Here is a 15,657-nt window from a genome sequence, read left to right as displayed (position 1 = left end):
TTTAAACAAAATAAGTCATGAAGTTCATGTTAAGTGCTTTAAAAACATGTAAGTAGACACCGCGCACGTTATTATTGCATAGGTTTAGTTGATAACTTTAATATTAACGAAAAATCTCCACAAAAGTATTCGTTGTTAACTTCTCAATCGAATGGCTCTCCTCAAAGTATTTGCGTATATGTTATTTGCAATTATGGGTATATTATACGTTTTTTGCATCTTATCGTTGTTATACAAGTAAAATATTCTACATCTCATACTTTCATCACTTCATAATAGTTATATGAGTAGTGTGGATTAGAGGAGGGGTGGGGACGATTTCGAAGCACCACGTGCCTCCATTTTGTTTCCTTTTACTTACGAATTACTCGATTATGTTACAGTTGAGATGTCAGTCATCGGTGACTCCCATAGATGTCGACGTGTTAAAAGCTGTGCCCTGGAAGCTGCAGAATCTGGTAAGTGAAATTTCTTTATTCGTATACTATTGTACAGTAGAATTATTTATGGTTAAGTAAGAGCGCGAAAAGTTTTCAAACTTAGCTGCAAACATAATACAATAAATAAAAGAATTTCAAACGTGTTATAATAAAGGGGAACTCGATAACGTAGAATTCTCTTTTGAATGTTTATTTACTATTAAGTTATGGAACTGTAGGAAGTATGTATTCGCTTCGTCAGTTCCTGGTTGCCAACTAGCCGTGGCCCATTAAGCGCTTCGTTCTCCGGAAATTACAATCTTTCTGCAATAACCTCGAATTGGTTCTGATTCGACTATCGTCACCTAGCCTATCGTTCGCCAGTCGCAAAATCTAGCCTGGCAAATTGCTCTCGTACCACGACATCCATTCTGTTCGAACAGCTGGCCCGAGTTTTCTCGATATTTCCTCGAGTGTGCCGATAATCGAGCACCTGTAGAAGCACGAACGAAACCTCCCGATTTCTTGCCCATTTCTCCGTCTCCTCCGATCGCTGTTTAATCTGATTGCATATTACGAGCCACTTGCTTCAAAATCTTTTAAAGTCACCCCATTTTTCACGCTCTTATTTCTTTCTATCCCCTACGTTGAAAGTTGAAATAGTGTTAAATTAAATTTAAGCAGTTGGTTCTTAAAATTGATTAAGCTCATTTTGAAGCTGGTCATCCAAGGATGAACTTATTTAGGCTACTTGGTTAAATTAAGCGAATATTTTCCTTGATCCGGTAAACTGAAAAACCGCAGGCGTAAGTAACTTAACAAGTAGTGGCTCGCCTCGGTTACCAACTCGGTGCCTCTTACCCTCGACCGTACAGTGCTTAATTATTAGTGGTTCCGAGTTTGGATCAGTTTCTCGCAGTTGGCGAATTCCGACTTTTCAGCAGGGCCATTGTTCCGCTCATAATTTGATAGCAATGTTTCGACAGGGCATACCGTGAAACTTTACCAATTCGATGTTTACAAAAGTGGGTGGACCAGCTAGGTACGATAAAAATTTCAGTTGGATGTTAATTTCAATTATAGAAAGTTCGCTTTGTAGAAGGTGAATTTTTCCGATTCCTCGGGGAATAGACGTAAGAAAAGCACAGTCTTAAGTTGCACTATCCGTATACGTGACAGAGTATCACGAAACGAATGTGACTGGGGCTCTACGGAAATTCTATTTCATCCAACTTTAACGTCAATTCGATTCCGTTCGCTCTCGAGCTTATTTCTCGTATCGAAGCTCGCGAACGAACGTCGTCGACCGATTAATCTTACCAAACGGGATTACTTTAGCCAAGATAAAGAACTTCTTCTCTCGTAGCAGATGTTTCCTTTGTGTGCATTTTCAACAGTTCCGTTTCAACATGATACAAAGTTATGATATCGGCTTTTTTAATTTCTTTTATTTCGATACGTTGCAAAGAGACGAAAACCTTTGTCCTCCTTTCTTTAAAAAACAATGAAAAATAGCAGACGTCCGCGCGTTTCATAGAATTCAATAATAACCTGACGGGTTTCACGTACAATTTGCTAACTGAAATCCCAATCGATGTTTCTATTGAACGCCTATGCGCTTCGATCATTGTTTGCACGAAGACCAATTATCTACATTTGCGATCGATCTGCTTCTCCTTGGTAACTCCTCAGGGAACGTAGATGTTCCGGCTCGGGGAATAAGAGGAAACTCGTGAAAGCTATAACGTCGTTAACGAAGCACAAGAAGACAAGAAACGAACCGTGTAGAACGATGCCCCTCGAAGAAAGCAATTTCTTAATTGCGAAAATTCGTATTATTCGCGACAATTTCAAGAGGGTAAATGTGTTCTCGTTCGAAAAGAAGCGGGACAAAGCGGCGGCTATTAAGATGGTATTGAAAAGAAAGGAGAATGAAATCGACGAAGAATATAGGATGATTGGCTGAGAGCGATAGAAAGGGTGAAGAAGTATAAAATCGGTATGTGTCAGCAAAAACACAGGTTGAAGGGTGAAGAAGTAAGCATGAAGGATAAAAGAAGCGGCGAAGTAATAGAACCCGGAAGGAAATGGGGCAAGTAATGTAACAGGAGGGAATTAGAAAAAAGGAGGGTGTTAAAGACCGTGGTATGGCAGTTTGAAGGTTTTCCACCGATAGAAGAGCAACGGGAAGGCTGAAGAGGTAGAACCCTTATTATTAGCAAAGACAAACGTCAGAAAACGAGGAACCGGAAACAGTAGGGTAGAAGAAACAAGGGTGTAGCTGAAAAGGGAGGAAAATGGTACAATTACAGGATAAATAAAAGAAAGAAAGAAAGGGTGCTCGGGATTGGGGGGGTAGACAGAACGCGTATGGTGGTCAGACGGTTTTCGGCTATTGGAGGGGAGAGAGAGAGCACGGCGCAGGTGTGCGCCGGTAGCTCGGTCGCTGGCATGGTTATTCCGCACGCCTTAGGTGCGCGTGTGCACCGAAAGAACGACACTGTGTACACTGATGTGCGTGTATAAGTGCGCCTGTGCGACACACAATTATAACCGTTACCATCCAGCATGATCTTGAGAGAACGCCGCTGCTACAAGTAGAAGAAGGCCTATTCCGAACGAGTTACGATAGATGCAGATAAAGAAATAAACAAACTAGTCTGGATCGCGTGGAGCTGGGGTTGTCGAACCAGGAAAGGGTTGAAATGATTTTGAGAATTAGAAGCTTGAGATTCGATGAAAATGAGATTCCTAATTAGCGTCTGAAATCCGTTAAAAAACAGAGGATAAATGTGTAAAGAAATGGAAAAGATGGGAATGTGTAGATGAAAGTAGCGAGGTAGCGAGGCAGGCAGGTAGGCATGCAGGCAGCGATGCAGGCAGCAGCGAGCTAGCCAGATGGCGAGGGTAGGAAGCAAGGTGGGCGGTCGAAGGGGTAGTAACGGATAGTAAGGGGTGAGTTGGGGTGGCGAAGCGGGGGTTGGGGTGTTGGGATGCCGGAGGTGGCGGCGTACAGGGGGGCGGCAGGCTGGTGCGTCAGAGCCTGCAGTGAGCCCGGCAGTGAGGCGAAACGTTGGGCTCCGCGCGGGAGTCTCGTGGCCGCCCGCCTTTTCTTTTAAGTCGGGGTGCCTTTTTTCCTTACACCCACCCCCCCGCCCCTCTTTTCGTCGCCCTTAGCGCGGTTCTACGGACCTGTGGTCGCTCTCTTTTTCAAAGCCACGCGACTAGCTCGCTGGGAATCGTCCGCGCCATACGATCCTCCTTCACGGTTCGTTCTTCATCGTTACTCTGTATTCTATTCCACTCACTTTCTTTCGCTCTCGTTCGCCGAACGAACGAAACGGGCGAGACACACGAGGATCTACCAGATGATCGGATCGAAAGGCAGAGTAGAAGCAAAGAAGGGGAGAGAGAGAGAGAAAGGGTGATTGGTGAACGCTGGTGAACGCTTGCGGAGTGATCGGCTCTGACCACATGACATCGTGTTTGGTGGTATCGTCTTTTCTATTCGTGAAACTGTTTCTGTCCGTGAGATGAAGAAGAGGTTCGCGTTCCGATTGTTGGACGTTTCAAGCGGAATGGGGCGCAGCGTGATTCGGCGGACCGCGCCACTGCATTGCCAATGTCAATGCTAGGCGGTGGTTGGAACGTACGGTCACGGTGAAATCATTTGTAACATTCGCGTTGCTTGTGTGTTTCTTGGCTCTGGTTAACGAGTGCGGTCAAAAGTGAGAAACGGTCTTTCGACTCGAGAGATTCGTGAAAACGAGGTACATCGAGGAACGGCTAAGGGCGGAGAAGAGGTAACCCGTTTCTCGCTAGGAATCGCTCGATCGAAAGAGGATCGCGGAAAGGAGCAGTGGTGGAATTTCTGGTAACAAGGATAGGACACGGAGGTGCCGCGTGTGCTTCAGTTGCCCGCGACCTCTCTCACGCACCGCCAATGCGGCTGAGATCGCGCCATCTCATTGGCTGCAATCGTGCCGTGGTGTCGGCGATGGGTACGTCCAAGTTCGACGCTCGTGTTTCACCGAAACGGTGTACCCTCGTGCAATTTTTCCCTCCTCGGGTTCTCATCGCCTTTTTCTATTCTTCTTCTTCTTCTCGCTCTTCGACATTCTCCCGCGAATTTATCGTGTGCTTGTTCGGTGCTATTCAGTGATCGTAAGTGATCGTCAGTGATCGAGTGCGAGCCGAGCAAGATTTTAGCAGAACGTTGACGAAAAGAAAGCAAAAGGCTGCTTTTTCAGCCGTGGTAGAACGTAAGGAAATGACCGCGTCTGACTAGCGTTGCTCACGCGACCATCGAACGCTTTAAACACACCGATACCAGCTATCGACTCGTGAACACAACGATTCACGAGGAACGAAATCATTTTCAACCGGTTCGACTTCCGTCTTTTTAACACGCGAGAACACGAGGTTCAGAAATCCAGTGCATAGTTATCTCGGGCAAATGACATGGCAGGCTGAAGTAAGGCGTAATCAAGGTCGTTGATTCTAAGCTCTCCTTCACGCGACTGCTTCGTTTCAGTGTGGCCGGTTATAAGAGGGTAGTTTTTCCTTGCTGCCACGCGAGCCGATGGTTCCCGTCCGACAATTTCCACGCGACCTACGGATTCTACCCGCTTGTACACGTGTATATTCCTATTTTGCAATCGATACACAACGTGCGATGCCTGTTTACCGATGCTCGTTCGAAACGCGTTTTCTTCTCTGGATCTATCAAATTGTAGAATAATCCATTCACTCGGTTGGTCATTTTAACGATGTCAATAAATTTATTAGCAGCTTCCGACGCGATCTTCAATTATGATTATACCCTTGTACGATTGTTCTACCACCTTTCTCGAGCAAACAGTACAGAAATTGTTGTTTCCAAGTCTAAGTTAGTTTTGGATATTGGTTTTCACTTCTTTGTTGCCGTGTAACTTGACTGCGCGTAAAGGCTCTTTGAGAATACCGAGGAGAAAGAAGTCTTATTGTATGAGATTTGAATTGTAAAACACAAAAAGATTTCGTATGATTTTACATTCCCCGAGGAAATCTTACTGGTAAATACGTTTACAAAATTGTCGATGAAACCGATATTTTTATTGGAAATTGATTTTTTTAAAAGTCTTGCGATATACGCGAGTGACACGGCTGTTGATTACACTTACGTTTTGAGGGTTGTCAGATAAAAGTTTTCAGCCACGAGCGAAACTTCGATAAGGAAGAATGAAATTCTCGTATAATCTTTAGTATCCCGGCCAATAACCTTGCTCAGGATTATATACGTTTTACTCTTCTTTATAGCTTTACTCGTTGCGCTACGTTCATTCACTTACCCTACCACTTGTTCTTATTTATTTATGCGGTATTCGTGCTTCTGTGTTGATCTACGTTTATTCCTTTTAAATTTTATCGTACAATTGCGCGTTTGTCGTGCAAATTAATCGAGAAACATAAAAGTTTTTTACATCATGTTAGTAATTAAATTCGGAACATTTTCACATATTTCACTTCAGATATTCGCATTCGCATACCGTTCGTATTCGAGTACCTTGTACGAATTCCCAAATGTAATATATTCGAGTGGAAGGTGGAGGCCTTAGTGCAGATGATCTACCACATTTTCGTTCATGTTTTTCATAGGTGCTCTTCAGAAAGCATCTTCTTACTTTTACCTTTCTTTTTAAGCAATCGAGTACTTTAGAATTAGCTTGAATACCGCGATTGAAGGAAATCGAAATATAAATATTCTTAATGAACTTCCAACCTGGTCGATTACATTTAGAATTTTTAATGAAAATTTGAGTAGCTACGGTTCAATTGAAGCTTTCAAAGTTTACTGCTCAAATATTGAGAGCTACAACTTTCTTCTGGCAGTATTTAAGTTTTTAAATTACGTTTTGAATTTCCATTAACATTTGATTTAAACATCTTCGTTAAAAGGCAAGGGGTTAATTGTGTTCGTTCAGCAGCTCTCGAACAGCGAAGCCTTATCGTCGCAATCCCTACAAATGCTTCAGTTTTATCGCACGATCGGTCGATTTTAATCCTTTACAATCACACAAAAAGAATAAACGCGTTAGTCCATCGGGAGAAATCCGAAAATCGATCGTTTCTTACCCTTCTCTCTGCAGTGTTGCCTGTTGTAAAACGATTTACGATCTCATCGCGACGATTAATATCCCCTCAAAGCGGACTGACGATTCCATCTCGATTCTGGCACGTAGTAACCGCTGGCTTTTCATTTGGCAGACTCTACTCTTTTTCTTTCACTCGCGCCTGATCGTTTTACATTAGTGTGTCTCGCTCTTTGCTCGACGTTAGAAGACGACCTGTAGCGTTTCTATCACCGATGCCAGACACGCTGCTGCCCGTTCATAAAAGCGAGAATCGCTCGAGCAACGTCGGATAATAATTGCCCTTGAATTCAGCTTCCTCGAGAGTACACACTTTGTGTCCTCTGTTTTTCTTTTTTCATTTTCAAGGGCTGATACAAGGGTCGGTGTTCACCGATGAAAATAATACTATACTATCAGATTTCTGCCTGTATTATCAGTTAGACGATCCTCTGTATTTCACTCTGTGTGATATCGTCACGATTGTGAATCGACGTTACAAAGCAAGAGTTCGAAAGCACAAAGTTATATTTGCAAGTTTCGTTTTGCCGATATCCTTCGTTCTCTCTCTCTCCTTCTATTTCTCTGCTAACGAGACCCGTGCGAAACATTCTTTGACCCGCGTTCTCGTTCAATGTAACGATCCAACGACGAGGAATAGTCGGGAACGAGAAGCGAAATGGAAGAAAATGCGTTAGATTAGCTCGGTGCTGTCGACAGGAGCCTTAAAATTTTTAGACCGTGAAATTTAGACAATTTTTACCAAGTTAGTTTCCTTCTTTCGTAATTCTATAATTATATAATTATCAGATTGTTCAAAAATTTGTAAGGAAAATTGTGGAAACACAGTTTGGGCCCGTGCGAACAGTTACAGCGGTGGGGGAAGGCGCGGTTGGTGGGGGGAGATATCTGTAGAGTAAGCAGAACGATCAGTCTTTGTCGCGCCACGGGCCGGGTAAGATCGCCCCCGTTCCCGGAAAGGGCCCGATCTTCCACTAACTATACGCGATATCTCAAATTTTGTCGCAAGCTGTATACAATAGCAGAGGAAATGGAGTGATATCTGGCTGTCTGATATCGGCTCCGTTGAACAGCACTAGTTAACGTTAGGGTGTAACGACTGGACACGGTGTCACAGATGCTGGTCGAGCGGGAGAATCGAGGAAGACCGGTGGTCGTGGCTAATTGGCATTAAATTCGTGCGGAAATGTCGATCGAAGTCGAGAGGCGGAGGAAGGTTGAAATCGAGCTCGTGCGTGGCTACGCGCCTTCATCGTGGAGAACAACGACCGTGTGGCTGGCTTCAGGCCAATACGTGTCTAGTTGAAGGGTGAACGTGAAAATCGGGTTGAAGTGTGGGGGTGGTGGACCGTGGAAGGGAGAGGAAGTGAAGATAGGCAAGTAGGAAGGAAGGAAGGAAGGAAGGAAGGAAGGAAGTAAGAATTCGTGGGTGACGAAGACGTTTCGTAGTGAAATACTGGTGGTTGATTATATTCTTGTGTGCGGTGCAAGATGCGCTCGCGACGACGTGACGGTGGTTGAAGGACGAACACGACGAGTGGCTCGTACACAGCCCTCGATTCCACCAGCCAGCTCTCCTTTTTTCCTTTCGTCTGGCCTCTGAAGAAATAAAGTGCAGTGCAGAGCACTCTTCCTCGCTTCGTCGCTTATCTCCTCGGCTGCATTGATCCGCCAGGTGAAAACAGGTGAGAAGAATCCTCCACTGAAAGAGCCGCCGTCTCATCGAAATGCAGGATACTCTTTATTTTTTTTTCCCCCAATTTTTTCCTCCTTTCCGTAATCTTGCCGGTAAAGTTGCTCGTCGCATTATTCGTTTCTATAGAAAGTCATTAAGTACTCGAACGTATAACTAATAGAGGTAGCTGAAAAGACTGGATTTTTATTGGAAAGAAAATTGTTTCTTGCTGGGATTTTTATTGAATTTAGGTTATCAAGGTGTCAACCCTTTGCGGTTAAAGGGAGCCTCTCGAGTACAAGGGCAGTTAAGTGGTCTTGCATAAAATTTCCGAGAATCTTGAAATTTTTGTCGAAAGGAAACATTCTAAGATAAATTGTTTATTCTAAAGGATTTGCTGTAGCACTCGATGAATTAGGTCACAATAAATTGGATTCGCTTAATTGGATGCAGTACACAGAATAATTGGACGACCAAGGGTTAATATGCAACTGTCATTTATTACGTATACAGTGGGTTAAAACAGTATTGGCACGGCTAGTTTGAAAGAATAGTATAACCGTCTGTCTACAGAGCGATTTTGTTTCCGCGAACTTTTCAAGTAATTTGTGTGCCATGGTCGCGTGATGTTTTCGTCCTGCCAGCTAAGACAGACAAGGACGAACGAAATGACCAAATAGTTCGGTACTTATCTTTAGCCGAAACCTCGGTTATTATTGTCTGGATTTCTAGATATTTTTAAAGGAGATCGATAGCTCCACCGTTTCGCGAATCGTTTAAAACACGTGGACCTGATAAGAGGAACTCATCGTCCAGAGATTCATTAAATTTTTTTTTATTAAATCCTGCGTTACCCTTTGCCCTTCGTTGTTTCTTTGTTTCAAGTTACACAGTTATCGATCAGTTATCGACAATTACTATTTACTTCCGTCCTCGCTTTTATCTTCTTTCCCGGATCTGTTTCATTATTTCCGCATGCTTTGGAAAGGTAGCAAGATCGGAAAGCAATTTAATCGACTTTCAATTCCAGCAACGTAAAGGGCGGCTACGATTTAACTGTCGATCGTCGCGAAACTTTTCCACGCGGTTCGTCGAAACGAAACGAAACGAAATAGTTAAACGAACTTTGATAGTCCCGCATTTCGACTAGTTTACGGTTTTAGAAAGCTAGACGCTTGTCGCTGTTCGATGCGTTTTGAAACGCTTGTAGACAGCCTTTGAAATAGCGCGGTTCGAAAGGTTTCTGCTCGTTCTAAATCGAGTACGGTTCTTTTGCGTTTGCAGAACGCAAGACGACACGGAGCCCCGAAGAAGTTGTAGATTTTGGAGAGAGGCGAGGAGGAAGGGAGGAAGAGATAACGAGCGGACAAAGCCGAGAGCTAGCAAGTGGAAGAGAAGGAGAAGCATTTGTTTTACCTGGGAACGGTAGAAAGGCGTGCGGGGCCGAAAAAGCCTTGTGAAGAAACTAAGGATTAGATGGTGGAAGTGTTGGAGAGGCGGGCTAGGGAGCCTACGGGGCCGATCAAGGCACCTCGCACCTACCCAGGCCCAGCCAGCTCCTTGAGGTTGCACTCGCGACCTCGTCAACGGCTACGTCTCTCTCCTGTTCCTCTCGACGATGACGATCTCGTAGTCTCCAGGCTGTTGGCAGTTCTCGATCGTTACTCGCCACGAAAATTCCTCCACGAAAGCCAGGACTATTCGAACGTTGACCTACCCCGGCAAACTATCGGGGACATTGAGAATATCCTAGATAGGCTGGAGATCGTGGTACCGGTCCGTGCAGCAACGAGCGAAAGAAACCGGAAACACGGGGTGGAACGTTTGGATCTCGCATACGTCGCGAAAGTGTGCCAAGTGGATCGGGAAGGAATCGAGGAAGAGGGGATCGAAAAGAAGAGCGAGGAGGTTAAGTGGTGCAGGGAAGAAACAGTGGTGCAAGCGGGAGGAGTGCTTTCGGCAAGGTTAAAGATTCGGTTGGAGCCCAGGAAGGGCTCCCTTCAAAGGAACGAGACTGGCGAGCGCAATGTGGCAAAGCGGCGGCATGGGCGCCCATGCGGCCAACAATCCATGGATGAAATTAATGGGCATTGTCCACAAGGAGAGAAGGCATCACGACTCGAGCTCTGCCGCCGCCGCTTCTGGCGTTCAGGGATCTGGGACTACCGGCAGCAACGACCGGACGCTCAATCAGTGAGTCATACTACTTTCTTTCTATTTTTCCCTAGTTAGAGTATCGCTTTGTTAGCTGATCCTTTGGAATAACTTTGGAATTTTTTACCAGTCTTATCTTCCTTGATACCTTGATACCTTGATACCTTGACATGATCCTGATCTACGATCAGCTAACAAAGCAATGTAGTTTACGTAGAATAGAACTCATCTGACCGAATTGATGCGTATATCTTGACATGCGTTATAAAAGTCAAGAACCTAGCAGCTGCTTGTCTCTTGTGTCAAACACGTAGACAAAGGTATTTTTGATACCACGTATCGTATTGTTTGAAGATTTTTTTAGAATACAGAATTAGGTAACTGTATAGAATAAGGTACACTTCAACGGAACGAAGCTACCTGTACGAAAAATTTATTCCACAATTTCGAATTATTCTGTCACTCGGAACAACTCCTGTTCTTGTTATAAATATGAGTAAAAAGTCTCGTTTTAACAACGCGCCGGATCGATTTTTTGCCTAGTTTGCTGGTTGGTAATCCGGTCAAAAAGATCCAACACGTAATAAAACCGTAAAGAGAGCGCGTAAAAGAACACTCGACGGTGAAGCATTGTTTTCATGTGCTGACGAACAGTTCTATAACGTAGCTTATCGGAAGTAGCTCGTCGTGTCGATTGCATGGAAATAGTTCTGGTCGCTCGGAATATCGGGCTAGATTCGAGGCGAACCACGCGGATGAGGAAGAAATCATCGATATCCCTGTTCAATGGATTTACTTTTATTCGCTAAACAAAAAGTTTTCCTTCCAGAATCTTTTCACGCGTATTATTTACATTTCAAGTAGTAACAGTTTATCATCGTTGATCTTAGGTACATTGAAACGGGGGGTGACTCGGAGTTAGGTCAGAGGATTTTTTCATCGATCAACGAAGCAGAAATGAAAAGAGAAATTTTAATCTTAAACTTTTCGACGTTAGTCAGCTGAATTCGTGATACGTGTTGTATATTTGGCCGTTGTCGATTCTGAAAAGTCCGCGGACAAACATCAACCTCTTTGTCTCCCTTTCGCCTCATTTTCAACTGGTTTCGAGTCTGACGTTGCCGTGCACGTTTTTCTCTCCCGGCACCGCTCTAACAATGCTTCGTCGCTTGCTGTGCCACCGGCTTTCGCAACCGTGCCCCTATACAAACAGCCCCGTACATAAAGCCCCGGCATACATTGCGAGTATAGCCACTCCGCGTGCAGTAGCGAGTGTTGCCACGATTAAAAACAGCCCTATTCTGCGTTCTCGAAGGGTTTAGGCTGCGACCAGAGCAAACAAGAAGCGATACGGGGCCGGGAGAGAAGCGGACATCGCTCCTCCAACCACCTTTACAATAGTTTTCTCTTCCATTCAACCTGCTCCGCGAGACCTACTTGTTCTCTGATAAATACTTTCCCTTCTCGATTCTAATTCCACTATTCAGTTGCTGTATTTTGCGCAGCTATTCGATTGTCTGCTCACGATTTTACAACACTAGTTCTATATTATTGATCGATTGATTTTTAAAGTAAATTCTATTAAACTCACGTTTCACAATTTTTCATCATTTTCACCTGGAGCTTAATAAGCTTTCCACTACTTTTCAGTACAAGTTTACATATTCAATGGAGGAGGATGTCTGTGTGGTCTCAGCCAAAAATTGGAGTCACGTTCCGGGTTCGATCGCGTTCAGGACACTGTTTGGAAAGTGCACCCTATTATTTTTCCTCCTATAGGAAAACTACTGTCCTCTATGCATAATTCTAGGATCTTGTTTCGATCGATTGATTCAAAATTCTATGGTAAAGATTCCAAGGCTTTTGAACTCGTATTTTATACACTGAATTAACTATGATTAATTTTTATGCAAAATGTATAAAAAAAAAAAGCGATGGCAGTTAATTTTCGTTAGACATAAATCTTGGCTATTTTCATTTAGCACCTGTCTCGCAACCATCTCTTCGAGTAAACTCATTAAGACGAGGATACTAAAGGATAGCTAATTTCCTTTTTTGAATTTGCACTGCCTCCGAGCTGTGTTCTCTGTGCAAATTCAACTCTCTGCCACCTTTTTTATGAATCTCCTTTACTTTCTGTGATCTTTACCTTAGAAACACACTGTATTTCTGGGTCTCCACGATTCTCTAACGACAGAGTTATTCTAAACTCTGTTATTCGAGTGCTTTGATATTTCTAAGAAAACACGTGAACATTTTAGAGGTAGTATATCGTTAAAAGCACTGAACTTCAGAGGGAAAGTTCTCAGAGATTTCAATTTCACGTCGAATAATCACTTTGTATCCCGTATTCACGGTTCATTAATCTTTTCACAGTCGATACTTTTCCGGCCACCGCAAATGTTCGGGTTCAATTAGCCATTTTTCATATTAAATTGAGTTACCAAGGTAATCGTCTGTCTGCTCAACGAATTTCACTCGAACTCGTAAATCTCTGTCCGACTGCATGCGAAATTGATGAGGTTATCGAAAGATTTCTTTCGATCATTTCCAATTAAAGGAAGAAAATGTCTGGACAGTCCTCTTGAAGATCCGATCGGTTAATTAACGAGGGTAAAATACACACTTTCCCTATCCCGAAAATGCAGCACTTGTCCACATAGCTATCCCGTGACGTACGTACGCCTTCCACTGTGTCTTCTCGCGTACGTGCTTAGCCACTTGAACATTTTCCTCTGACAAGTGTGCGAAATCATTAAAAGAGGCGATTCACGTCCTGAAACGTGGTGCATCAATACCGCGTAATTAGTAACCGCGGCCAGGCATAATTAACAGAAACGTGAAAGGTCTTTCGCCTACGTTTGTATGTCACGAACCCTGAGTAAATTGAAATTGCATCTCGCCCGTGAGCCAAATGTCACCGACTTGTTTCCTCAGAGACAACCCTGGAGGATGGCTTTATGAAATTTCGTTTAATTTTCAAGTCGAAATCCTGCTTGATTATCTTGAAATAAACGTATCAATTTATCCTTAGGGTGTTGGTATAAAAGATCGAACAATCGTTAAATTCCTCTTGATTTTTCAACAGTGGCATAGAGAAACTTTAAATTTTCCTGGCCGTCTGCTTTTTCTTTTGAAGTTTGGTCGAGTTGTGGTTGGATTCTGCATAGAATCCGCCGTTGCCAACTAAATCTGTTCACCGAAAACTCGATATGGATTCAACGCGTGCCAAAAAGATTCTTTTATTATCTCTGTAGCATAGCCGAGTGTTGACTGGTTAGTTATGCGTTAAAATCGACCCTCGTCTCGTTTTTATTTTTCATCCGGAAAACGGGGCCAACTTTTTGAAATTATTCCTCGAAAACGAGACCGTTAAAATTACTCGGGCGCGGTTAAAAAAAGAAGTACGAGCGCCTGTTTTCGAATATTTATTTTTTTAACGCGTCGTACGATATTTTTATTTTTCGTTCATTTTATCTGATACATAGCCACTCTATTTTCTTGTATCGGAAAGGAATTATTGACGCTTGGTCGGGTACGATGTTGAGCAGAAAGTCAATCGTGGTAACGGCCACTTACGGTTTGTGTACTAACCATGCCACTTCGGACAGAATTGGACGGCTTAGTTATTATACTAACCGCTTGCTCGTACACGCCTTCATTGCTGCACGTCGTTTGACCCAAATATACGGTACGTGCCGTTTCACAGGCTAGCACGAATAAATTGACAGCGAAGCGTGCTAATTCTCACCGAGTGAATGTCACAACGTCCAGTAATTTCAGGCTTTTCGATAACTCGTCGATGAGCAACATGGAAATTTTGTTTATCGCGTTAAATCGACGTTTCCGCGATTCGTATATTGTAAAAGTACAAGTTTCATCGTGGATGAAGTTGAAAGAATTACCAGCAGATGCCTGTCAAATTAAGTAAAACAGTCTCATTTATCAACATCAAAACTTTTCTCCGCGTTTCAGCGTTGTTCGTTGAGTGTTTTGCCTCTTCGTGTGCATCGAACCCATTAGTTAGCGATTCGGTCATTCGTTACAGCATGAAACCGGACGTCGACCTTGCGTTTACCGCGTGCACCACATCCCGGCTACCATAAATCTTCCTTAAATTAACCGAATTAACTCGGTTACCTTCTGATTACATCGTGCAGCGCGTTCATTTCTGGTATCGCGAATGGTTGCTCGTTCCTACGAACATTCCCAATTGATGCTCTCTCATTGACACGACTATTTATTTTTTTTCCTTTTACCAACAATTGCTACCTGTTTGAAATTCAACAACGACAATCTATTTAACTGGTCGAATTAGTATAGCCTAGTATTAGGATGCTAGCTGTGTTGTAAACGTAACAAAATAGATTCAAAAATCGGATCGTTAAAATGCAACGTTTCTTAAACCTAGATGCATTATGTTCGAAGAGTAAAGAGGGTTTGCTAAAAACGGTCAGAAGTGGTAGAGGGAGAACTTAAATCGCCGATTGCCATCTTTTGTTCCTCTAAGAAGAGTCTTGCCGTCCGTAGATGATCTTAAGGAGCATTCTTTGCTTTGTTTCCCTCTTATCGTGGATAAGCGGTTTTAAAAGATGGCAGCTACTTTAAACGGATACCATATCTGTTGCTCTTTTTCCTCCGCGAGGACATTTGCATACTTCATACCTTTCTCGATTCTTATCCGTTTGCCCGTAGCTTACCGTTATCGTTCGCTGGCCGTGTTTCCATCTTCGCGTTCCCTCGTTCCGTTTTCGCGCCTCGGCTTTCCTCATCTTCAACGAAACTTTGATCGACGAGCTTTCTCGATGTTATCTCGGTTATGATACGTATGTAGGTGGAGGAGCCGGTGGTGGAGGCAAACGTCGATGACTTGCGGTTAATTTGATCGAGCGCCTCCGACATATTGGTGCTAAGAGAAATAAATGATACGAATTGAAGAAAGTTCGACGAATATCGAATACAATTGTGTTTTCTCTCTTCTCGTGCTAAATACTTTGGATTATTTCTTATGAAAATAGGTTCACAAAATTATTCAGAGTTAGGAGATTATTCTGAACGCAAATTCTCATTAGCCCTTGCCTAACTATTCATAGGAGCCTATAAGGAGACTCTGCATAATTAGTAGGCTTTGATAATTGTACATATTCCGGTGGTAGAGGCCTACGGATGCCTCACGAGACCATAACCACACCGCTCTGAGGCATAGGACAGTTAGGTAGTCTTATCAGGGCTGCAGTGGACGCTTACTAAATTTGCTTCTGTATCGCGGTCGTAATGA

The 15,657-nt window shown here is 43.4% G+C and overlaps 1 protein-coding gene across 2 annotated transcripts in view; it reads left to right on the top strand.

Annotated features, from left to right (window-relative positions):
• Window positions 1-425: 425 nt before the first annotated feature.
• The window catches only part of LOC114876538 (potassium voltage-gated channel protein Shaker), a 119,843-nt gene continuing 104,611 nt past the window's right edge, over window positions 426-15,657 (top strand). Inside the window, exons 1-2 of one of the 2 annotated variants that reach the window (XM_029188111.2) lie at window positions 426-458; window positions 9,510-10,418. In XM_029188111.2, coding sequence (XP_029043944.1) covers window positions 10,252-10,418 — 167 coding nt within the window. In that variant the 5' untranslated portion in view covers window positions 426-458; window positions 9,510-10,251. Of the gene's footprint in view, window positions 459-7,413; window positions 8,236-9,509; window positions 10,419-15,657 lie in introns of those variants that run through there. The other variant, XM_029188110.2, reaches the window with a different exon arrangement.

Source organism: Osmia bicornis, chromosome 5 (assembly GCF_907164935.1).
Source record: "Osmia bicornis bicornis chromosome 5, iOsmBic2.1, whole genome shotgun sequence".
Lineage (NCBI taxonomy): Eukaryota > Metazoa > Arthropoda > Insecta > Hymenoptera > Megachilidae > Osmia > Osmia bicornis.
This window is presented reverse-complemented; position numbering and strand designations above follow the sequence as displayed.